The sequence below is a fragment of the Oryzias latipes genome, chromosome 19, assembly GCF_002234675.1.
Source record: "Oryzias latipes chromosome 19, ASM223467v1".
Lineage (NCBI taxonomy): Eukaryota > Metazoa > Chordata > Actinopteri > Beloniformes > Adrianichthyidae > Oryzias > Oryzias latipes.
Genome location: NC_019877.2, coordinates 7019635 through 7045090, shown reverse-complemented (window position 1 = coordinate 7045090; position 25456 = coordinate 7019635). Strand labels below are relative to the sequence as shown.

At 38.7% G+C, this 25456-nt stretch overlaps 1 protein-coding gene across 2 annotated transcripts in view; it reads left to right on the top strand.

Moving 5' to 3' along the window:
- The window catches only part of LOC101166533 (IgGFc-binding protein), a 60875-nt gene that overhangs the window by 27855 nt on the left and 7564 nt on the right, over positions 1 to 25456 (top strand). Inside the window, exons 51-78 of one of the 2 annotated variants that reach the window (XM_023949210.1) lie at positions 101 to 255; positions 1612 to 2012; positions 2125 to 2321; positions 2937 to 3093; positions 3213 to 3236; positions 3763 to 3786; positions 3917 to 4032; positions 5041 to 5319; positions 5448 to 5543; positions 5631 to 5796; positions 6101 to 6501; positions 6584 to 7160; positions 7252 to 7835; positions 8386 to 8935; positions 9015 to 9607; positions 10332 to 10486; positions 12131 to 12531; positions 12644 to 12840; positions 14185 to 14580; positions 14662 to 14945; positions 15031 to 15302; positions 15397 to 15516; positions 15691 to 15875; positions 15953 to 16113; positions 16472 to 16717; positions 16800 to 16959; positions 17044 to 17137; positions 17231 to 17554. In XM_023949210.1, the coding sequence (XP_023804978.1) occupies positions 101 to 255; positions 1612 to 2012; positions 2125 to 2321; positions 2937 to 3093; positions 3213 to 3236; positions 3763 to 3786; positions 3917 to 4032; positions 5041 to 5319; positions 5448 to 5543; positions 5631 to 5796; positions 6101 to 6501; positions 6584 to 7160; positions 7252 to 7835; positions 8386 to 8935; positions 9015 to 9607; positions 10332 to 10486; positions 12131 to 12531; positions 12644 to 12840; positions 14185 to 14580; positions 14662 to 14945; positions 15031 to 15302; positions 15397 to 15516; positions 15691 to 15875; positions 15953 to 16113; positions 16472 to 16717; positions 16800 to 16959; positions 17044 to 17137; positions 17231 to 17325 (7086 nt within the window). In that variant the 3' untranslated portion in view covers positions 17326 to 17554. Of the gene's footprint in view, positions 1 to 100; positions 256 to 1611; positions 2013 to 2124; positions 2322 to 2936; positions 3094 to 3212; positions 3237 to 3762; positions 3787 to 3916; positions 4033 to 5040; positions 5320 to 5447; positions 5544 to 5630; positions 5797 to 6100; positions 6502 to 6583; positions 7161 to 7251; positions 7836 to 8385; positions 8936 to 9014; positions 9608 to 10331; positions 10487 to 12130; positions 12532 to 12643; positions 12841 to 14184; positions 14581 to 14661; positions 14946 to 15030; positions 15303 to 15396; positions 15517 to 15690; positions 15876 to 15952; positions 16114 to 16471; positions 16718 to 16799; positions 16960 to 17043; positions 17138 to 17230; positions 17555 to 25456 lie in introns of those variants that run through there. The other variant, XM_023949209.1, reaches the window with a different exon arrangement.

Genomic DNA, 25456 nt, shown 5'->3' with positions numbered 1-25456 from the left:
AAAACTCAAGATGTTGATTGTTGCATGATATAGGCTTTTTAATAAATTCCCTTGAACTTCTTAGGTTCTAAAAACACATTTTCTATTTACTTTGATGTAGGTTGATGGAATAACAAGAAACCTACCATTCGTCTTGAATGGGACCATTTCTGTATTTGCAAGTGGATATCAAACATTTGTTCGTACAAGTTTTGGTCTAAACGTCATGTATGATGGATGGAGCACAGTGTCTATCTCTGTACCTCCAGATTACAGGTATGTACTTTTGTGTGTCATGAGCTTTATCCACAAAGGTCTTGGGTAAGTCCACCTAGGACTACAATTAACCAGGATTTGTTTTCCTTTTTTTTTTATTTGTTAACTAATCAGTCATCTTGAAAGCAAATGTTTCTGCTTTCATCTGGCCATGTCACTTTGAGTGACGGAACAAGAAATCTCTCTGCTTGATATTTTTGTTTTGTTTCTTAATAATCACAAAATGGATTCGATCCAACAATTTCCCTGATAAGTTAATGATGTCAATGTTTTCTTTTATTCAGATTATTCTGAGATAGTTTGTAGCGCAAGTGTGTCTCTACCTATGAGAATATATTAGTGTTATCTGCAGATACCAGACTGAATCTGTATTTTTGTCCCTCCCAGATTAGGCAGTCGCTCAAACCTGTACAACTAACAGTACATAGATATGCAAAAATGATTCCAATGTGTTCCAATATGCAGCTGTTTCCACGAATAGAAAACCTTAGGGATAAAGAATTGCAAAGATAAAAGTTTTGTACAGAGACAACATTCCCCCTGTTTTACAACTTATCTTCAGCAATGAACTTTACTTACACTACACCAACAGTAACTTGAAGAAAAAACTGTGCAACATCAAGACAAACGCATAAAAAACTAAATGTATCTTATGTGTCAACACTGCCTTTAATTTTGCATGTTTTTTTTAGAGTGTTTACATAAAAATCCTGTGTGAGACCGGCTGTTACAGGTCTAGGAATAAACACCTATGCTTTAAAGACCCACTTCAATCGTCTTCTGAGCTAATGTAAAAGTGTTCCCAGTAGTCTTTTAAGCATGATTATGCAGTTTTTAGAAAAATCCAAAGAACCTATAATTTTAGACATAGTTTCTGCAGAGCGGCATAGTTCAATAGAAATTCCTATCTAAATTGCTGGCGGGACATTTGATGCACAGCAACCTTGCCACCCCCCTTTTTTTCCCCTTTGCTGAGAGCTCTTTTTTTACGCACTCTCCCGCTAGCTTACTGCCCCTCACACCTCCAACATAAAACTAAAAGGCTCGGATGCAAAATGAAGAGGTACATGGATCTAGTCCTCTCCAAGTTTATACATCAGATTGAAGCAGAACAGGGAGTTTGTGGCTCGCTTAGTGTATTTTCTACATCTGCTCGTAATTTACATTAGTTTAAATGAAGAAATTCTTAAAAATACAAATTTTTTAGCTTGATTTTCTTTATGGATGTCCTCCATCAGAAAATCTTCACAAGAGCATATTAAAACCACCAAAACATGATTTTGATAGAAGTGGAAGTGAAGAATGCTTGCTCTCCTCAGGGTTGCAATCCTAATTTTTTTCTTTAATTTTTGTTAGAGGACACATGTGTGGACTTTGTGGTAATTTCAACGACAATCCAAATGATGACTTCCATAGCCCAGATGGGGCCGCAGTCACCACACCTGATGCGTTTGGGGCAGCCTGGAAAGTTCCAGGCAACTACAGCTGCAGTGATGGCTGTGGCTCCTCCTGTCCACGGTGCACTAACGATCAAGCTGCCAGACTTCAGTGTGAGGTGATTCAGGCAGCTGACGGCCCCCTCAGCTTCTGTCACGAACACGTGGATCCAGCACCGTTTTTCAGCGACTGCGTGTTTGACGTTTGCGTGGGTGGAAATGCTGGAAACGACCTTCTGTGCAGGGCCATTGAGACATATGTGAGCGCATGTCAGTCTGCTAATGTCCGGATCTATCCTTGGAGACAAAACACCACCTGCAGTGAGTCACACACTCAAAGATCTATATGACAGGACATATTCTTCAAAATGGTTCTTAAAATGTTACTTATTTCACCTGAACTATTGAAATCCTTCTGTGTTTTCCTTCTAAGGCATCATCTGTCCAGCAAACAGCCATTATGAGCTGTGTGGAACAGACTGTAGCCACACCTGTGTCTCCAGCACTGATGCTACCTGTGAGCATGCTTGTTCAGAGGGATGTTTCTGTGATGAGGGCTTCATCAGAAGTGGTACAACCTGTGTTCCTGTGGGGAGCTGTGGATGTCAATATGACAGCTTTTATTACAGCGTAAGTGATTTTAGAATGTCGTGTCGTCAGTGAAGGTTATTTTGCCTTTAAGCTATTTCCTTTAAGCATGGATATCTTTCTCCAGACTACTAGAAACTGTTTAAGGAGGCCTTAAGCCATTTTCTTCTTCCTAACTCTGAGCTTTTCTTCTGTCTGCTCTCTTACTTGTTCATTAGTGTATGTCCTAATTTTAAGGTTACCAGCTTCTACCTCTCATGTTCTATAACAAATGTTCCATAGATTTGTATCAGTCTTTTTCCTGTCCTCTCTGACCCACACTGGTCTTAGCAGATCGTCTCTGTAACTAATTTTGATTCTACTTCCTGTTTTTTTTTTTTTTGTGCTTAGAGACTTTCTGCTTCTTAGCCGCCATTTATTTGCTTAATACAGAATATTACACTAAAATCTGTAATGCCTTCCACTGATCACTTATATTAGCTTTCATCATTTGAAATGAATTAGACTATAAAAACTTCAACCTAATTTGTTTTGGTCTGCTTTTATATTTGTGGCTTAATTTGAGCAGAAACTTCTGACAATATTTGGTATTGAATTAGAATTTCTAAATATATTCATTAAATGAAAGTAATTCATTTGTTTTAACCTGTTCTGCAGGTTGGAGAGTCTTTCTGGAAAGATGGTTGCTCTGAGCGATGTGAATGTTTTGCCTCTGATGTTGTGCACTGTGCCGCTGCATCCTGCGCTCCTGCACAGGAGTGCACCGTCAGGAATGGCCAGCTGGGCTGTTATGATGGGATGTCCACTGTTATGAGTAAGTGTGCCTTTTCCTCCCCTCTTTTTGTTACTAAGACAGTACATCTATGTGTTAATAGAGTTGTACATTGTTTTCTGCTTTAAATCCCAACTTTTGTGCTTTGTTTTGTTTTACAGGCACAGTAGCTCCTACAGTTTTAGGTAAGATAATCCTTTGGTCAATTCTTCTGTCCAAATGTATAAAAATAAGATGAAATAATATAAAATAAGTTGTTTGTGTTTTGTTTCAAATTTATATTCAGATCTTCAAGTTACACCCTCTGACTTAGAAACATAACGTGGGGTTACCTGAGACTGAAATATATAGTGCCTTACAAATCTAGGAGTTTGACGACATAATTTTTCGTCAAACCTAAAGTCATACTATAGTGTAAAGACTAAATGTAAGCATATTTTAGCACTAAATTTTGTACAAAAAATGTTTAGAGGCCTCATACCCAAATCTTTGAGATTTTGCTGATAAGTGCTGATAATGTAGAAATGTGTTTTTATGCACAATATTACCCTGAAACAGAAAATACATGTTTGAGTACATCGTATCACTAGAGGAAAAGGTAAAAAAAAAATCACAATTGTCTTTATATATGAATTATCAAAGTAATTCATATGAGAAATTGTTTTTTCTATACATTTATCTTTTGATGTCTTTACTTCAATTTATTCACAGCCACAGAGAATTTACCGCTTCCGGGTAAGTTTTCATTTTACCGTTTCAAATTGGGTTTTTTTAAACTTTAGATTATGTAATAAAGTTTATCCATAAAAGAAAAAAAAACTTATTATAGTCAATATGGTTTAATCAGCATTGACTTTTTTTCCAGCTTCACTTTATCCAATTTCTGGAACTGCAAGCTCCAGATCTGATGATGGAAGTTCTCCACAGATTTACCTGCAAAAACCCTTTGCCTACTTTGGAAAATTGTACAACCACATTTATGTACGTAACAAAACCCTTTAAACAGAAGCAAAGGTGTACAAATATTTGAAAACAGATAACTTCATACTCCAGCTAGAAAATACTTTAGACCAGGAATCACCAACCTTTTTTTAGGACGACGGCTATTTTATGAAGTCTGAGTAGTATGAAGAGCTACACAGGACCTGTTTACTGCCAATTTCTCAAAAAACAAAACCACAGGTTAGAATAGTAATACTAAGGATAATAATATTTAGCAGTAGTTATTTATGCACTATATGTTCAGCTTAAAACTGTTAGTTTGATCAAAAGTCTGCGTGGATTGTCTGCTCATTTACTGTGTAGCTGGGATGTCTACATAGAGGCCTCACTGGCTTTCTTGTTCTTTATCAGTGCAGCTCTAAATGAAGCTTCAGTATCTTTCAGGGATTTTTCCCCAGGCCTTGTGAAGAAAGTCTGCAGTACAATGAGATATTGCATTTTTAAAACAAAACAAAATGATACAAAAAATTATAGTTTAAAAAAGTAAGAGAATCAGTGGATGTTAGAATGTATTACTTTACATTCTTGTCACAGTTTCCCTGTTGTTAAATGAGTGTAGAACCTTGACTAGTGATCCATTCCTAATTTGTTCCAAACAAGAAGGAAACTTTTTAGATTTATAATTAATGCCATTGTGATTTATGATATTTTCAGAGCATGCCTTAGAGGCGCTTTAAGTTATGCTTATAGGTGACCATGCCCAATACGCAAATGAACCCTGCTTGAGACAGTTTGGTTGTAGTTCCAGGATCTTACAGAATTGCAGACAGTTTTTCTGTAGAACTGAGACATTTTATTTTTTATCCCTAATTAAACTGAACAGATGAACTGAAGTTGTGAAAAGTTTGTATTTTTAAATTATTTTGTGTTTTCAGGTTATTCACAACAGACATTTGCAGTTCATCTAATTAGCTAATATTAACCTTAAATCTGTTATTATAGAAGTTAACTATGACATTTTATTTCTTTCTGGTCATTTTTTTGCAGGTCAACCACAATGGACACTTGACATTTGATTCCTCATATTCCTCATATTCACCTCAAAGATTTCCACTATATGGATCCATAGACTTAATTGCTCCATTCTGGACTGATCTGGACAACAGACAAACTGGTTTTGTCCTCTACAACCAATACACCAACGGCAGTGTCCTCCAACAAGCTACACAGGACATTAATAGCTATTTCCCAAACCTACACTTCAGTGCTGACTGGGTCTTTGTGGCAACATGGTATGAAGTGGCCTATTTTGGAACTGCAGGAACAGTAAGTCCTGTTAGATCAAAGTTTTTTTTTTATTTAACGGAACAACCAGAAACATTTGCTATAAGGAAAAGAAAAAGTTGCAAAAACACTTAGACAAAAATGACAGTGTTGATACATTTTTTTCCCAGAAAACGACTTTCCAAGCCGTGTTGATCTCTGGAGGACAGAAATCTTTTGTTCTCATGAACTACGGCTCGATTGCCTCAACAACTCTCAGTGTTCAGGTTTGACTCATTACTCTCAATATGTGAGCATTCATTTGCTGTTTCTGAGTGTAAACACATATGTTTATGTATATTTTGATCCTGCAGGCTGGATATGACACCATAAACTCTTTTCACCACTTCACCATTCCTGGATCTTTCTCAAGTTCTGCAACAGGAAACAACTCCACTTTCAGTCTGAGCAGCAACGTCAATGTAACGGGTCGCTGGGCCTTCCAAGTGGACAGTGGAGTAAGAGGCTGCCAGTTTAATGGTAAATTTAGGTCTTAAATTCTTTGAGTCTTTTTAGCATGGTTATTGAATCATTAAAATGACTAGTTTTTCAGGAAAAAAGCAAATATGTATATATACAAATATATAAATACAAAACAGTAACCAAGCTAGATTGTTACCTGTATTGTTTGACCAGTTTTTTTACAGTGGCGACTTTTAAAGTCTTCTTTTATCTATTTTATATATATATATATATATTTATTTATCATATATATGTCCAAGATCCAATGTACTAAAAGTTCTATGTAAGATTTAACTGGACTGTTTCCTTTTAAATTCATCAGGAGAACCTGTGCAGCTGGGTGATTCTTTTTGGAGCGACTCCAGCTGTGCACAGAAGTGCACGTGCACCAGAGCCGGCCTGCAGTGCTCCAACCAGCCCTGCTCCTTTTCTCAAGTTTGCATGCCATATTCCTTTCAGTTCTCCTGCCAAACGGTGCAGAGACAAACCTGCACCATCAGTGGCGATCCACATTACTACACCTTTGATAATACAGTGTTTCACTTTCAAGGCACCTGCACCTATGTTCTCTCAGAACAATGTCAGTATGGGCTTCCTTATTACAGAATAGAGGGCAAAAATGAGCACCGAGGCAGCACTCGTGTTTCCTGGACACGCCTGGTCAAGGTTTTTGTCTACAATGAAACCATTGAGCTGGTGAAAGGAAACCCAGGAAGGGCAAAGGTCGGTGAGGTTGTTTGTTTCTTGTTTTTTTATCCTTGTTTTATGAATAGCTATTAAACTGTTTTTTTTTCTGACCTCACAGGTTAATGGAAGCTTTACAGCAACTCCTTTTACCCTCAACCAGGGCCGTGTCCAGGTCTATCAGTCAGGTTTTAGTGTGGTTGTCAGCACTGACTTTGGCTTAACTGTATCTTATGACACATATTCACATGTCGGAATCAGTCTGCCCTACACGTACCTGAATGCAACATGTGGTCTATGTGGAAACTTCAACAACCAACCTGGAGATGACTTCCGAACTCGCAATGGCGAGGTGGTCAACTCTGATGTAGATTTTGCTAACAGCTGGCGAGCTTCCGGTGATGAGGATCCTGGTTGTGAAGCACAGTGTGAAGGTCTGGAATGTGCTGGCTGCACTGCAGCTCAGACTGCATTATACAACAACAATGACCACTGTGGCATCCTTCAGAACAGCTCTGGACCTTTTGCAGCATGCCACCAAACACTTCCCCCACAAAACTTTGTGCAGAGTTGTGTTTATGATCTGTGCATCGGTGGAGGATACCAACCCATTCTGTGCCAATCTTTAGGTGTATATGCAAGTCAGTGTCAACAAAATGGGATCCAACCTCAAAACTGGAGAAGACCTGGCTTCTGTGGTATGTTTTCTACTCTTTAAACACATGGTTTAGGATACATTTTTAATCAAATGGCTAAATATAAAAATAAATTATGTGTGTTTTCACCCAGAAATCCCCTGTCCAGCCAATAGCCACTTTGAGTCTCAAGCAACTGGATGTCCACCCACCTGTGTTAATCCTAACTCCACCCAAAACTGCCCCCTTCCTGTTCAGGAGAGCTGTGTCTGTGATACCAGCTACGTCCTCAGTGCTGGACAGTGTGTTCCTTATGCTCAATGTGGCTGCAGCTTTGAGGGTTTCTATTATCGATCAGGACGGACTGTTATACTGGATGAAGACTGCGGGAGGCGCTGTAGCTGCACCGCTGGCTCAATGACATGCAGCCCCCATGGCTGTGGCCCACATGAATCCTGCAGTGTGGATAATGGAGAAAGAGGATGCAGACCTAATGGTTACGCCACATGCTGGATAAGGGGGCCAGGGTCCTATCAAACATTTGATGGACTGACATATCAGTATCCTGGAGCATGCAGACTAATCATTGCTAAAGAAATGGGATTGTCTGGTCACCCACACTTTAATCTGATAACGGAAAAAGTACCAAACATCCTGCAAGGTTTTTCAAATGTTTTAAAGGTTCGAGTCCAGGAAACAGAAGTCACCATCAACATGGACAACAACAACAAAGTCTGGGTAAATGACTAAAATGATCTGTGAAAAAAAACAAATGTTAAACCCAACTGTTTAGTTTTGCTAAAACCTAGAATGGCATGTGATCCAAACGAAATGACGCTTTTTTACGTTGCTAATTTGCAAGATGACTGTAAAAGGATTGGCAAATTAACAACAAGTTTCTAATATTAAGCCCAAAGTTTTTTAATTAAGACTGAAATACAGTTCTAGTGTCTAATGTGTCACATGAGAAATAGCAAGACTGTGATAATCACAAAATAAAAAACCTGTCCAACTTGAGATTTTGAATTTGATATAAACTTTGCTGAATTTCTGTAATTCTTTTTTTTGTGGACACCAGGATTTCCAGCAGATATTATACTCAGAAACAAACTTATTAGCAAACTTATATTGTCCGTGTATGACGATGGACGCTGTTTGTTGGATTGATATTTTTGCAATTCTTCAAATATTATAACTTTGTTTGGTTTGAAATCTTTTTTGTGTATATGCAGATTTTTCCCAACATTACTTTGAAAAAGTTTTACAGATTTGTTTCCATGTCTTCCAGGTTGATGGTCAGCTTTACAAATTACCCTTCAGTTCTGGATCCAACCAAATCCACATCTTCCATAGCAACACTCACAGCATCATCCTACGCACATCTTTTGGTCTGACTGTGCAAACCGTCTGGCCTCACTTTGTTCGTGTCACTGCACCTATAGTGTACAGCAGCTCACTTGGTGGACTCTGTGGAAACTACAATGATGAGCCCAACGATGACTTTCAAACACCAAATGGAACCCTGGTCCACAGTTCTCAGGTGTTTGGAGACAGCTGGCGAGAAGGCTCCCTGGCATCTCACTGTGTGGAGAACAGAGTTTTTAACCCTCTTAATTACAGTTCAACTGAATTTTGTGGCATTCTGACTTCACCACATGGTCCATTTACACCATGCTGGCCTGTGGTGGACCCTTCACAGCAAGTGGACGTGTGTGTGGACATCCTCCGTAGATCTGAAGATCCTGAATCAACACGGTGTCAGGTTCTACGAGATTATGTTCTGATGTGTCAACAACAGGGGGTTTCTCTGGGAGAGTGGAGGAATACAACTGGCTGTGGTAAGAACAATACCCATAATTTCTGGAGGTAACCTTTAATTGGATTATTTTTAAATCTGTTTTCTTTTCCTGCCTGCAGCGGCAACTTGCCCTTCAAACAGCCATTCAGAAGTCTGTGGGACATCCTGTCCCTCCACCTGCCCCAGTCTCTCCTTCCCCTTCAGCTGTGACACTCCATGTCAGGATGGATGTCAGTGTAATGATGGCTTTGTCCTCAATGGAAACCGGTGTGTGCCACCAACATCCTGTGGATGCTACCATCAAGGGCGCTATTGGCAAAGTGGTCAACAGTTTTGGGATGGAGAAGAGTGTCAGAGTTTGTGCAGCTGTAATGGTGTGACTGGTGTGGTCAGTTGTGTGCCACACTCTTGTGGTCCTGATGAGGCGTGTCGAGTGGTAGATGGCGAGTTTGGTTGCCATCCCAACCCTCATGGTACCTGCTCTGCCTCTGGAGACCCCCACTACTTGACATTTGATGGAAAGACCTACGATTTCCAAGGAACGTGTCGCTATGTTCTAGCAGAGGTTTGCCATTCATCCAGTGGGCTCCATCAGTTTTCTGTGGAGGCAAAGAATATGCCATGGAATGGGCTGCCCGTGTCCATCACAGCTGAAGTTGCTGTTACTGTGTGGGGCTACAAGGTGTGGATGTTTAGCAATAACAGAGTAGAGGTAAGTATCTTTTTAAACAAAACCGCTTATAACTTTGACATAAGTTGATAGTTTATTTTCCCAGTAAAACATAGAAAAGCAAGTCTTGGACTATGTTTAAAGGGCTTATATAATGCTTTTCTTAAGCCTTTCAGAGTCAACTTTATCCATATATATGACAAGATATGAGTTATTTTCGTGAGCTCTTTTCCTACCTGGAAATAAGAAGACTCGATCTTTAAGATCTGCCTTTTGCTCCTTGAGGGTGCCGCCTATTTCATTCTAGAGCCAGTCTCGACAGTGTGTCTGCACTTTGCCCACAAAAACCAACAATATCTAGACTTTGTCAAGATGAAGATGCATATTGTGTATATAAAATGAAACGTTTTGTCGACAGCCGCTAGCTTCACAGAGATAGTGGGTGTGTGTGTTCCTGGGGGAGGTGCTGGCAGTGCAGAGTCTTTCTGGATGGGTTGTTCTTCACTCATCTACATCACATTGGGAGAACCCACTTGTTTTTGTTGCTTGGGAGGAGCTCATACTCAGATAGCAGGTTTTGAGAGTTTTTATTTTTTTATGTGTTAGTGGAGCAAAATACCGCTTTGGAGTTTCTTTTTGTGAGAAATTAACATTATAATGCACTTCAAAACTCAAGATGTTGATTGTTGCATGATATAGGCTTTTTAATAAATTCCCTTGAACTTCTTAGGTTCTAAAAACACATTTTCTATTTACTTTGATGTAGGTTGATGGAATAACAAGAAACCTACCATTCGTCTTGAATGGGACCATTTCTGTATTTGCAAGTGGATATCAAACATTTGTTCGTACAAGTTTTGGTCTAAACGTCATGTATGATGGATGGAGCACGGTGTCTATCTCTGTACCTCCAGATTACAGGTATGTACTTTTGTGTGTCATGAGCTTTATCCACAAAGGTCTTGGGTAAGTCCACCTAGGACTACAATTAACCAGGATTTGTTTTCCTTTTTTTTTTATTTGTTAACTAATCAGTCATCTTGAAAGCAAATGTTTCTGCTTTCATCTGGCCATGTCACTTTGAGTGACGGAACAAGAAATCTCTCTGCTTGATATTTTTGTTTTGTTTCTTAATAATCACAAAATGGATTCGATCCAACAATTTCCCTGATAAGTTAATGATGTCAATGTTTTCTTTTATTCAGATTATTCTGAGATAGTTTGTAACGCAAATGTGTCTCTACCTATGAGAATATATTATCTTAAAAAGTTTTTTGCCCTTTGAATGAAAAATCTTTATTGCATTTTCAGTGCAAGAACCTTCCACCAACAATCTTCCAGGATATAAGCCTGTATAAGTAGCAGAAAAGCCACACATTTTACAGCCTTTCCTAAACATTGTAAAAACAGACAGAACTGGATGATAAGATTTCAAACTTAAAATGAACAACCAGAAAGCTTATATATACTTATCTAACGGTCTTCTATTGACACTTACATACCCCTACTTTTGCTTCAGGTTCTTGTCACTTGTTTATGAATACAAAAGTGTTATCTGCAGATATCAGACTGAATCTGTATTTTTTTCCCTCCCAGATTAGGCAGTCGCTCAAACCTGTACAACTAACAGTAAATAGATATGCAAAAATGATTCCAATGTGTTCCAATATGCAGCTGTTTCCACGAATAGAAAACCTTAGGGATAAAGAATTGCAAAGATAAAAGTTTTGTACAGAGACAACATTCCCCCTGTTTTACAACTTATCTTCAGCAATGAACTTTACTTACACTACACCAACAGTAACTTGAAGAAAAAACTGTGCAACATCAAGACAAACGCATAAAAAACTAAATGTATCTTATGTGTCAACACTGCCTTTAATTTTGCATGATTTTTTTAGAGTGTTTACATAAAAATCCTGTGTGAGACCAGCTGTTACAGGTCTAGGAATAAACACCTATGCTTTAAAGACCCACTTCAAACGTCTTCTGAGCTAATGTAAAAGTGTTCCCAGTAGTCTTTTAAGCATGATTATGCAGTTTTTAGAAAAATCCAAAGAACCTATAATTTTGGACATAGTTTCTGCAGAGCGGCATAGTTCATTAGAAATTCTTATCTAAATTGCTGGCGGGACATTTGATGCACAGCAACCTTGCCACCCCCCTTTTTTTCCCCTTTGCTGAGAGCTCTTTTTTTACGCACTCTCCCGCTAGCTTACTGCCCCTCACACCTCCAACATAAAACTAAAATGCTCGGATGCAAAATGAAAACGTACATGGATCTAGTCCTCTCCAAGTTTATACATCAGATTGGAGCAGAACAGGGAGTTTGTGGCTCGCTTAGTGTATTTTCTACATCTGCTCGTAATTTACAGCAGTTTAAATGAAGAAATTCTTAAAAATACAAATTTTTTAGCTTGATTTTCTTTATGGATGTCCTCCATCAGAAAATCTTCACAAGAGCATATTAAAACCACCAAAACATGATTTTGATAGAAGTGGAAGTGAAGAATGCTTGCTCTCCTCAGGGTTGCAATCCTAATTTTTTTCTTTAATTTTTGTTAGAGGACACATGTGTGGACTTTGTGGTAATTTCAACGACAATCCAAATGATGACTTCCATAGCCCAGATGGTGCCGCAGTCACCACACCTGATGCTTTTGGGGCAGCCTGGAAAGTTCCAGGCAACTACAGCTGCAGTGATGGCTGTGGCTCCTCCTGTCCACGGTGCACTAACGATCAAGCTGCCAGACTTCAGTGTGAGGTGATTCAGGCAGCTGACGGCCCCCTCAGCTTCTGTCATGAACACGTGGATCCAGCACCGTTTTTCAGCGACTGCGTGTTTGACGTTTGCGTGGGTGGAAATGCTGGAAACGACCTTCTGTGCAGGGCCATTGAGACATATGTGAGCGCATGTCAGTCTGCTAATGCCCGGATCTATCCTTGGAGACAAAACACCACCTGCAGTGAGTCACACACTCAAAGATCTATATGACAGGACATATTCTTCAAAATGGTTCTTAAAATGTTACTTATTTCACCTGAACTATTGAAATCCTTCTGTGTTTTCCTTCAAAGGCATCATCTGTCCAGCAAACAGCCATTATGAGCTGTGTGGAACAGACTGTAGCCACACCTGTGTCTCCAGCACTGATGCTACCTGTGAGCATGCTTGTTCAGAGGGATGTTTCTGTGATGAGGGCTTCATCAGAAGTGGTACAACCTGTGTTCCTGTGGGGAGCTGTGGATGTCAATATGACGGCTTTTATTACAGCGTAAGTGATTTTAGAATGTCGTGTCGTCAGTGAAGGATATTTTACCTTTAAGCCATTTCCTTACTCATGTTGCCTCCAGACTAGTTAGGTATTCACCTTATTGCTTCATTAAAAGGCATTTCATTATTTTTTAAAGTCTCTTTCTAATGTAGTTTCCTTTCTCCAGAAAGATTGTAATTGCATTAGTCCTAATAATTCACAGAGGAAGTTTAAATAACTTTATGGAGACACTTGAAAAAACCTTTTCAACCAAAGAAACAATCAAACAAATCAGTTGATTGATGTAACAGAAAAAAGGGGGAAAAGTTCAAGTTATATAAAAGAGGAAAAATGTGTCAAACATCCATTTGTTGATTTTAATTGTTATAACAGAAAAAGCTTGAACTGAACAAGCTCCATTTTATCTCAACTAGCTTTAAATTTATGAAGATACTTTGATTCAAGTCTGCAGGATTTCCAAAGATAAAGAGCCTTCAACTGTGGGCCTCTTCTCTTGTTGCTCTTCAACCTACTCAATGCTACAATCACAAATAATTTCTTTATCTAATTACAATCTTTTCTTTAAATCGTTGGCGACTTGGCGTGCTCATGAGCTTTTGAGCGGCGTGTAAAAATGTGACTACTTCCTCTCGATTATAAATGGTAACATGCCTCGCATTTAGGTCACCACGCGGTTTCATTTTGGCATATGTGACCGTATGTGGAGGCAAATCTTTATGACCGGGAATAAAACCTTCCCTTCTGATAAAGTGCTTTGTTAAAGTTGGCATGGATGTCTTTCTCCAGACAACAAGAAACTGTTTAAGGAGGCATTAAACCATTTTCCTCATTTTCCTCAAGCTGAACTGTTCTTCTTTCTGCTCTCTTACCTATTCATTAATGTATGTCCTATTTTTACAGTTACCAGGTTTTCCCTCACGCTTTCTATAGAAAATGTTCCACCGTTTTTCTATTTGTCTTTCTCTTGTCCTCTCTGACCCACAGTGGTCTTACCAGATCGTCTCTGTAACTGAGTTTGGTTCTACTTCCTGTTGTTTTGTGCTTAGAGACTTTTCTGCTTCTTAGCCACCAATGATTTGCTAACTACAGAAGGTTACACAAAAATTCGTAATGCCTTCTAATGACCACTTATATTGGCTTTAATCAAATATATACAACAAAACCTTTTTGAAATGACTTTGTCCGACTTTGACCGTAAAAACCTTAACCTAATTTATTTTGGTCTGCTTTTATATTTCTTGCTTTACTTGTGCAAAAACTTTTGACAAGATTTGGTTGTGAATTGGAATTTCTAAAAATATTCATTAATTGAAATTAATTTATTTGTTTTAACCTGTTCTGCAGGTTGGAGAGTCTTTCTGGAAAGATGGTTGCACTGAGCGATGTGAATGTTTTGCCTCTGATGTTGTGCACTGTGCCGCTGCATCCTGCACTCCTGCACAGCAGTGCACCGTCAGGAATGGCCAGCTGGGCTGTTATGATGGGATGTCCACCTGCACTGTCTGGGGAGACCCACATTACATCACCTTTGATGGTGCCCTGGCTCATTTCCAGGGAACATGCTCTTATATCATTACTGAGACTGGGAGTCATGGCAACAATCACACCCAGTTTGAGGTTGTAGCCACCAACAATCACCGTGGCAACAACCATGTGTCCTTTGTGTCATCAGTGGACATACATTTCTCTAAAGATGCAGAGAGTGTGCGTGTAAGGATTGGACCAAACAGAAGAGTGAAGGTAAACTCAACTCTCTGAACAAACTGCTTTGTTCTTCTGTTCTCACGTCTTCTTTAACTCTGTTGAACTCTCCTCTTCCAGGTAGATGGATCTGATGTGTCTCTTCCCACAACTGTAGGGGCCATAGCTCAAGTGTCAACACAAGAAGGCTTTGTAGTCTTTAATGCAGCTGACCTTATTGTCCAATTTGATGGCCAGAGTACTCTATTGGTCAGAATGAGTCAGCACTATCAGAACAAAGTCAGTGGGATGTGTGGGAACTTCAACGGAGATCCTTCAGATGATAAAGTGAAACCGAGTGGCACACTCGCCCAAAATGACACTGAGTTTGGACACAGCTGGACGTCACCAACCAGTCAGCCAGGGTGAGCTTCTGAACACAAGCATCATACCATCATACAGTGTTTTATTGGTGCTGGATCAGACTATACATCTGTAATTTTTCTCCAGATGTGGATCCACTGATGAAATAAATGAAGATGGACACTGTCGTTTTTCACAAGAATACTCTGAACTCTGCAGCATCATCACCAACACCAGTGGTCCATTCAGTGCCTGTCACCTGCACTCTGACCCACAGCCGTTTTTCTCTTCCTGCGTCTATGATCTCTGTCTCTACTCTCCAGCCAATGGCATGCTGTGTTCTGCAGTTTCAGCCTATGAGAAAACTTGCACTGTTTCAGGGTTGAACATCCCTGAATGGCGCCCTGCTTTGCACTGTGGTATGGTTGCATTACTTTGATATCATTTTGTAACCTGTTGCAACAGATGAGATTAAATATCTCTTTTATAATCCTTCTGGTCTATTATTTTCAGCTGAGTCAGATCCCTGTGAACAGCTGAACTGCACAGAGAATGAGTGGTGTGGAGAGAAACATGGTGTGTACGGCTGCTTCTGTGATGAGCACCATCATGGACCAAACAATGACAGCTACGGTGAGGAGAATGTCTCAAAGCTCCTGTGTGTTTTAGATGCCTGTATTGAGTATAGGAACATGTTTCTTTTGTATAAAAAAGAACATTGTTAAAACAGCTAAATTTGACTTTTTTTTTAATTAATGTGTTGCCAACTTTGAAATGCTTTCTTTATTTGCTTTCCCTGTCAAATAGACTCATCTATTACTTGTGAAAGCTGTTCAGGCACAATGTCTGTGTCTCGCTGTCAACTGTTTGAAGCCGGCTTCCACTCCAGTGCTCTCCATCTTCGCGATAGCTCTTGCAATGGGACTCTTCAAGATGGAAGACTGGTTTTCCATTTCGACAACAATAATCATCTTTGTGGCACCGTTCTCAGGGTACAAATCACACACAAGACTGTTCACAAAGACATTTTTTTGTTTCAGTTATACTAATTTCTCATTTCTATGTTTAGAGCAATGGAACACATTTCATATTCGAGAACGACATTCAGAGTGAAACAGCTCCTCCTGGAACTTTGATCAGTCGTCAGAAGAAACTCAAACTGTGTTTTAGCTGTGCTTATCCACTTTCCCAGGCTCAGTCTATGGATGTGGGCATCAACCCTGTGGAAAGGTGACATTACCTTCTGTTTTACATGCTTTCTTTGCTGATTAGATAGGCACTTTCTGAATGTTTTAAAAACCGTCCTGCCTTGGGGTATCTTCATAGATTGATCAGCCTGTAAGTCAAATTGTAGGCCAGGACTTTAAAATCTTGGGCTAGATGGTAACTTTGTCCTTCAATTAGTCGTTAAATCTCACACTAGAAAAGTAATATTTAAGTTGTAAAACAATCTGCTTTGTGCTTTGTGATAATTTTAACTTTAATTATATTGAGGAGCACGCAGTTTTCCTTGCCTAAAAAAAGAAATATGTTTTTGACCATTGAGTTTCCCTAATCACTCCAAAGATCTTAATTGTCTCTTTTACAGTCTATTGAAGAAGAAGCTTCCAGCTGGCACTGGTTCTTATCACATAAGGATGACCTCCTATATGGATCCAGACTTTCACTTTCCCTTTACAAGTGAAACAGACATAGAAGTAGATGAGAAGCTTTATGTGGAGGTGCAGACTGAAGGGGTGGATCAACACCAACTTGCCACCATTCTTGACTCATGTTGGGCGACACCAGTCAACACTGAAGACTACTCTGTCCGCTGGGATCTCATTACTAATGAGTAAGATCTCTTCTATGTTCAGAAGTTCCTAACATCTAATCTTCATAGCTCTGGACCTTTCTATAACGTTTTCCTCTAACAGATGTCCTAATCCAGAAGATGGTACAGTTGAGCTGATTCAGAGTGGCATCTCCACTGTGGCTCGTTTCTCCTTCAAGATGTTCACGTTTACCAACTTTACATCCATTTTCCTTCACTGTAATGTCCACTTGTGTCTTCTGAATGGTAGCGATTGCACTCCTGTAAGTAAAACCTGCTAAACAAGACAATGTGCAATGTTTAACACAATGAAGGTACTAAAACCTCTGAATGTTGTTTTGCTGCAGCAATGTTACCCAAATCACAGGAGATTCAGAAGGGATTTGTATGATTATGACTCACAACCCATCTCATACGGACCTGTCGGCACAAAGAAATATGGTACAACTTATACTCTTATTTTTTCCACAATATTTGGATTGTTTGTAAAATAGAGTTTGACCAATCTCTCCTGCAATGATTTTGTATCTACAGACAGAAAACTCAAAGCAAGCAGCGCTGCGGGACAGCTGACATCAGTCTTCACTGTTGTTGTTACTTTGCTGGCAGCCATAACTCTAATCCTGTGAGATTGTAGAGACAAAACCTTACATTTTTTTTAAACCTTTTGGTTTTTTTTTAAACTTAGTTATATCTTAGGGGTTTAATTAATGGGTTTGTTCTTTTTGTAATGTTGTCTAAAGTAGAGACATTTTAGACGAACTGAAATTGTATTTCTTTATTCACTCCTGAATGTATTCCTGTTGATTAACCCTTGTGCTATCTTAGATGACCCCACCCTTACATCGACGTGTTCTCCCTACCATGACAAAGGTGGATAAAGGTGGAAAGATTTCATGTAATCCATGGACACCAGTGAAGATCACAAATCATTGAAGAAAAAAGGTTCAGAGCACTGTCTAGTGGGTCTAGATGACCCAACTCCCAATGTTAAAGTGCCTAGGATAGCACAAGGGTTAAAAAAACTTAATTCTGTGTGATTTTTAGGGTTTTGGTATGTTTTAATGCAGGCATAGGCTATAGTACATGTCCAATCAATAAAGTTACTTTTTAATGTCACCTCTCGTGCTCTGTTAAGTTCTTATTGATAAGTCTTTTAATAGACTTGTTCATCAACAGGTTACAATGTGTACAAGTTATTTTCATTCTAATTCTTTCTTTTCCAGGTAAGGTCATTTTTTTTCTTTTGTGTGTGTAAATTATAAGAGACAAAGACAACACAACAAGTATTACAGTGTTACATTTGCTGATAACTTCTTCATTGTGTCTTCTCTATAAATGGATGGCCATAGTTGCAGGTTCTGGGGGTTACTAATTTTTTTTTTTTTGCCTGTAGCTTATGGGTTCTGTAAGTCTTTAGAATGCACGTCTGACAAAACTATTAGTGTTACCTTATAGACTGGAACAAACTATCCTTAGACCTGACTGAAATGCACCAACAAGATTGGCAAGAAAACTGCCACGAAGACCCTCCTGCTGGGTTACCAGAAAAGGACCCAAAATGCAGACGGTCAGTTTAATAAATCAACTCAAAGTGAAGTAAAAAGCATGCAACAAGGGAGGAAAAACCAGTATCTGAAAACCAGACACTGAGATAGACTAATAATAACTACCTGATATGAAAAGAGTTGTGAATAATTGACAACCTAACATGTTTTGACTGAATGGGAGGAAGGCCTGACAAACATGACAAAAACCAAGTAAACATAACTGAACTCAATCCAACAATGAAGCCTAGTCTGTAAATGATGCTGTATATGCACACACAACACAAAAATGTTACATATTTATACACTATTATATCAAAGAACTCCTCTCATTGAACAAATGAAAACTGTCCTGATTTTAGAAACCATCAGTGGCCATAAATTAAAAAGTGAATTTACTTTCAACTTACTTTCCAAAAGAGCTTACTTAAATCCCTGCCTGTTAGTATTTTTCACTCTCCAGTACTTATTTGCATATTTAAACAGATCTTACTCTTCTTTGGTCAGGATTTTCTTAGACTTAATTTATAATAAGAGTTGATCATTTACGTAGAAGTCAAAAGAAGTCTGTTCTGACAACGCAATACAATGAAGTAATTATTAACAAAGTCAGAGGGAAGTAACTGGGAAATTATGAAACAAAGAAAGCTGGCGAGAATCAAAGTGCTGAATATTCCTGTCTAATGTCATTTATGACATTTTGTAGTTTCTTTTGCTTTATTTAAAATGCCTAAAAATTCTTAAAAGAGAAAAAAGTAAGGTGTAAAGACTAATAAAAGGTTTGTAAGTGGGGCATTGCTTGGCCCACTCACGTAAGGAAAGATAACCTATCACCTTATCTATACCTGTCTTGTCCAGTTCTTCCACTGTGATAAAATGCTGTCTTTGTGAGCGATGTCAGATCGTATCAATCACAACTGTCAGGAAAAAAGATAAATGCTTTCTGCTTTGTTTACGTATACCCTTATCAAACTGCACATTAAAACATCGCCGCTGGGGTAAAAAGTAAAACTAGTACAATAAAAAGGTCTGTAAAAATGTTCAAACAGTAAAATATGTATATGAAAAGCTATAAAATGTACATGTGAAATAACCTTTTCAGAATAAAGGGCAAACTGCCTCCTGTTCTGTGAAGTATGTTTTTCAAACTTGGTTAAAGAGTCATTCTTATCAACGTGTCTTGATAAAGAATTAAATGAACACAAAGAGAAACGTCTTTTTTGATAGTTGTAATTCCACCTACTAAAGTTTATGGCTGTGATAAAGGTTTTTAAGACTGATTAGGTAAATGGCGTATACTTATATAGCACTTTCTACCCTCTTTCGAAGGCCCAAAGCGCTTTACAGTCACAGTCCCATTCACCCAGGCACACACACATTCACACACTTATGGCGGCTCCGCTGCCGAACCCTGGCGCCAACCTCCCACCAGAGGCAAGGTGAGGTTCAGTGTCTTGCCCAAGGACACTTCGACTCACTGTAAAGAAAGGGCAGTGAGACTTCTTCTTTTTTGAAAATCTTATTGCATAATGTTTAAGCCTTTACCAATAGGATAAAAAAAAATAACAGAAAGTACTCGCTTGTTTGAAATATTCACGTGCACATTGGCCCTACAAATATTTGATCATGCACTGACACACTGCAGTTGTACATTCCATTTTTGACAATGTCCCTTTAGGTGGCTGTATGACCCTCAAGGAAACTGCAAGATACACCTGCGCTTCCTTTAAGAACAGGCTAGTACTCTCTATGACCCTGCAAGGGCCCCAGACATCCCAATAACCCGCAGTACCCGCACGAGTGCTATCCTATAGGGTCAAGATGACCATTGACGTTTTATTCCTACCATGACAAAGGTGGAGAGGATTTCATGTTATCCATGGACACCAGTGAAGATCACAAATCATTGAAGAGAAAAGGTTTAGCGCACTGTCTAGTGGGTCTAGATGATCCAACTCCCAATGTTAAAGTGCCTCGGATAGCACAAGGGTTATGATCCGGAATAGGCAGCCCTCGTTAGCTGATCTGATTTATGATTTTGTGTATTTTGCCGCAGACTGTATGCATAGAGTGTCAGAAAGACATATTTAATGTATATAGTTCAAAAATTATTTTCTTCTTGGTACAATATGGTTTTAATCACATATTTAAGAGGTGTTCTCCCATAGGGACCCATGGTGAGATCAGTGTGACAGAAAAATATCAGAGATGTGTTTTGTGGTCCACTTGGTCTGTGGTACATTCCACATACATTTACTTTTATGAAAAAATTTGATCTGGGTTAAAACTTTACTAACAACACTGTGCAGTTGTTCTTGCAATCTTATATTAACATTATTCATCCCTAACAGTTGTGCAGTAAAAGTCTTAAAACAGCAAAATGGTAAATGGCATCATATACTAATATAGCACTTCCTTGAAGGCCAAAAACGCTTTACAGTCACAGTCCCATTCACCCCATACACACACACATTCACACACCGATGCCGGTTTTGCTACAGGACACTTGTGCCAACCCATAACCAATCAGAGCTCAGAGACACTTTGACACATGGGTGGAGAGGGGGGGAACCAAACCTGCGATCTTTCAATCAGAGATCAACCGCTCTACCTTTGCACCATAGCCACAAACATCAGAATATCCAATTATCGACCAGTACAGTAAAGATACAAACCACTAATTGTAGGGTTTATCTATTTATTTAAAAGATGGATCACAAACCTATGCAGGAATTTTGATTTAAATAAAAACATTAAAGTCCAAGTAATTTGTAAAATATGTTATGTTTTTATAAGAGAAAGGTTGGGTGTCTGTATTGGTATAGTATGCAGAATACATTGTAATTTAAACTTTATTCCAGAAGAAGTCTTTTTAGTCTTTATAGTATTACAATACACCCTTTTAAATACTTCAAGCTAAACAGGTTTCCAAGTCGCACACCACACAAAGTTAAATAAATATAAAGTATGACATTGTGCAAAGATGATAAAACAGTCACAGTTGATACAGTCGTGATTTATTGGTGCTCCAGCGGCAAACTCTTCTGGGATCTCAAGGTTGAAGCATTTTTAACATTGCAGCATCCAGAACATAAAATGTGTCAAGCAACAATCTTTTATTCCGGCAAGTAATTGTGAAATTGACATCAATGATGTCAATTTCATGAAAATGATTCACTGCTGTAGACCTTCTGTAAATCATTGCTAACAAAGACGTTTTTTTATGATTGTTCAATTTGTGGCATGCCCATCAAAAGAATAACTCTCGTTACTCATTTCTGTAAAGTTGTATCCAGTTGATAACTTGATTGTGCAATGCACTGTCCTTGATTTCAAGCATGTTTTGAGTGACACTTGAAATTCTTTTTGAAGTTATAGTCAGTTGTAAATGTTTATCAATGACTCACAAAAGCGGGAAAAGGATACTTACTTACTGTAACATGTGGGAATTTTTCCCACCTACTGTATATAAGGGCTGATTTCAGCCTGAAGGCTCAGAGAAGTGGGAGAAGTTTGAGGCCTGGTGACCCTACACTATTCTTGTATTAGAAAAAGAAGACGAAGAAGAAAGGCGCATTTCCAGATGAATGTTTTTGACTGTATTTATTTAGTGAAACATATTTTTTTTATTTGAAAATCACATTTTATCTGTACTTGACCAATGGCAGGTCAAGTCATGTTGTGTTTGTTGCTTTTAGGATTAGTAGGTAAGCAAAGTACTTGACATTTTTTATTTTGTGTCATGTGAAATGAATTTATATATTACTGTCACTCTCTTGCTTTTTCACACAGGTGTAGTCAACCCTCAGGTTGTGGGTAAGTTATTGTTTTTTTTCATTATGTAAAGATATATTCAATGTATGTAAGAATAAACATTCAATCCTTAACATAAAAGCTGATGTTTAACTGATTTGAAAGTGCATCAGTTTTTTTACTTAGATAACTAAACTGTATATCCAAATTAAAACGATACAAAATTTATTTTGGGGGTTCCACAGTATAATTTGCTACTATCACAGTTTTGATGTTCATATAATACTAATATGGTTTTTGTTTTTGCAGAGCCTCTTTATCCAATAGCTGGAACTGAAAGTTCTCGAGTAGATGATGGAAGTTCTCCACCGATTACCTTGCAAAGGACTTTTCTGTATTTTGGACAAGCATATCATAGGATATATGTATGTGATTTCAGGGCAAATTAATCTCATTGTGTATAAACAACAACAACAAAATTTATACTGGATGTATTTTTTTCTGTTAAATGCAAAAGTAACAGTAAATTGGCCGCTGTTTCACTACAGATTTTTTAAATTGATGCAATAATGAGAGAATGACCAAATTTTCTTAATGTGCTTTTTCTTTTAGGTTAATCATAATGGTCACTTGACATTTGACACTGCATATAGTGCAACGACACCTGATAGGTTCCCAATCCATGGATCTAGAGACATAATTGCTCCATTTTGGACAGATTTGGACAACAGACAAATGGGTAAAATCCTCTACAACCAATACACCAACGGCAGTGTCCTCCAACAAGCTACACAAGATGTTAATACTTACTTCCCAAACCTAAACTTTAATGCCGAGTGGGTCTTTGTGGCAACATGGTACGAGGTGGCCTATTATTCAAATTCTGGAACGGTGAGTCAACATAACCGGTGGCATCCTCACATGCCAGACTTTGAATAACAATTTTTGAATAACAATTTACGCAAGCCAAGTTTATTTGTATAGCACAATTTAACAGATTTTAGGCCCGAGAAGGAAAATCTTAAGAAAAGTATATTTTGATAATATGGAATATAATAATTTTACATCTTGCAGTAAATGATGAACAAATCTTTTTACAGAAAACAACAGCCCAAGCTGTGCTGATCTCTGGGGGACAGTACTCCTTTGTGCTCATGAACTATGGCATCATTGCCTCAACTTCCCGGAGTGTGCAGGTGTGACTCCATGATGAATGTATAGGATGTTGGTCTAATTATTCTCTAATTGCTAATAAACCCAATGATATTTGAAACCCTTGCAGGCTGGATATGATACAATACGCTCAGAACACCACTATACTATTCCTGGATCTTTCACAAGTGCTGCAACGGGCAGCAACTCCAATTTCCGCCTCAGCAGCAATGTAGATGTCCCCGGACGATGGGCCTTTCGGACTGACCATGGAGCGAGAGGCTGCACTTTTAATGGTTAGTCTCAAATGTTTTCCTTCACTTTTAGTCAGTACTCAACAGCAGGAGGTTGTGTTGTTGGAATAACCCTCCAACACTTCATAGAGCAGAAAATATCTTGCCACAAGCATGTTAATCTCATTTTTTTGTAAAGAAGTTCATCTATTATTGGAGTTAAGCATGACAGTTGCATTCAGCTTCCTCCAAAATTATTCAAACACAGTGCACTACAAGACGAAGTTATTTTAGCTCAGAAGTTAGTTTATGAAAAGAAAAAAAATACAATAAAAGTACAATAACGTTCCTTTTGTGGCCCTTTTGATAACCTTCTCACCTCTGACAAATTGGCAATGTTTCCAGATAAGAACAGGCATTTTTACTGCCTTGAAGGAAGCAGTTACCCTTTAACTATCACACATTCCAATCAATGTTAAATTGCAATAAATGCAAGTCTATAAAGTGTATCAGTGAGAACGAACAGGTCATTTAGATCTATATCACTTAAATTCTATCAAATGAAAATGACTGTTTACACATACACATAGACAGATGACACAGAAATTGGTCTTAAATGTCTTACTATTTTCCCTATGCTTCCTATAGTTATTCTTAATCCACCGAAATAAATAATAAAAAAGGTGGTTAATTAAAACAAATGTTGCAAATGTTTCTTCATGCAATGCACTGTCTGTTCTATGTCTATCACACACAATGAAAACATCAAAACTGTTGTCCATGTTGACATCTATCACTTTCTTGTACCCTAGGTGAACCTGTGCAGCTGGGTGACTCATTTTGGAGCGACTCCAGCTGTGCACAGAAGTGCACGTGCACCTCGACAGGCCTGCAGTGCTCTAACCAGCCTTGCTCCTTCTCCCAAGTTTGCATGCCAGATACTTTTCAGTTCTCCTGCCAGACGGTGCAGAGACAAACCTGCACTATCAGTGGTGACCCACATTACTACACCTTTGATAATAAAAGGTTTACCTTTCAAGGCACCTGCACCTATGTGCTTTCAGAACAATGTCAAAAAGAGCTGCCCTATTTCAGAGTAGAGGGCAAAAATGAGCACTTAGGGAGCACTCATGTTTCCTGGACAGGACTTGTCAAAGTTTTTGTGTACAATGAAACTATTGAACTCGTCAAAAGAACAACTGGCAAAGCAAAGGTTAGTCAGGTGGAATAGATTATAATTTAATGTACTTTTTAAAAGATTTTTCTTTGTATGTTTTTAAACTTGTTTCATGTGTCCTCACAGGTTAATGGAAACTTTGTAGCGACTCCGTTTTCCCTTCTTCAGGACCGTATCCAGGTTTATCAGTCAGGCATGTCAATGATTGTCAGCACCGACTTTGGCTTGATGGTAGCCTACGACAGAAGTTATTATCTCCGTATCAGTCTACCCTACACATACCAGAATGCAACATGTGGTCTATGTGGAAACTTCAACAATAACCCTGGGGATGACCTCCAAACTCCTGAGGGCGAGATTGTCAGCTCTGAAGTAGTTTTTGCCAACAGTTGGCAAGTACCTGGTGAGGATGAGCCTGGTTGTGAAGCTCAGTGTGAAGGTCTGGAATGTGCTGGCTGCACTGCAGCTCAGACTGCCTTATACAGCAACAATGACCACTGTGGCATCCTTCAGAACAGCTCTGGACCTTTTGCAGCATGCCACCAATTACTTCCCCCACAAAACTTTGTGGACAGTTGTGTTTATGATGTGTGTGTTGGTGGAGGATACCAACCCTTTTTGTGCCAAGCTTTAGGTGTATATGCAAGTCAGTGTCAACAAAATGGGATCCAGCCAGAAAGCTGGAGAAGACCTGGCTTCTGTGGTATGTGTTTACATATAAAAACATATTTTTGGAAAAGAGTTTTATTTTTATTTATTTATTAAAGGTCAGAAAAATAAAGATTAATTATGTGTTTTTTCATTCAGAAATCCCTTGTCCAGCCAATAGCCACTTTGAGTCTCAAGCAACTGGATGTCCACCCACCTGTGTTAATCCTAACTCCACCCAAAACTGCCC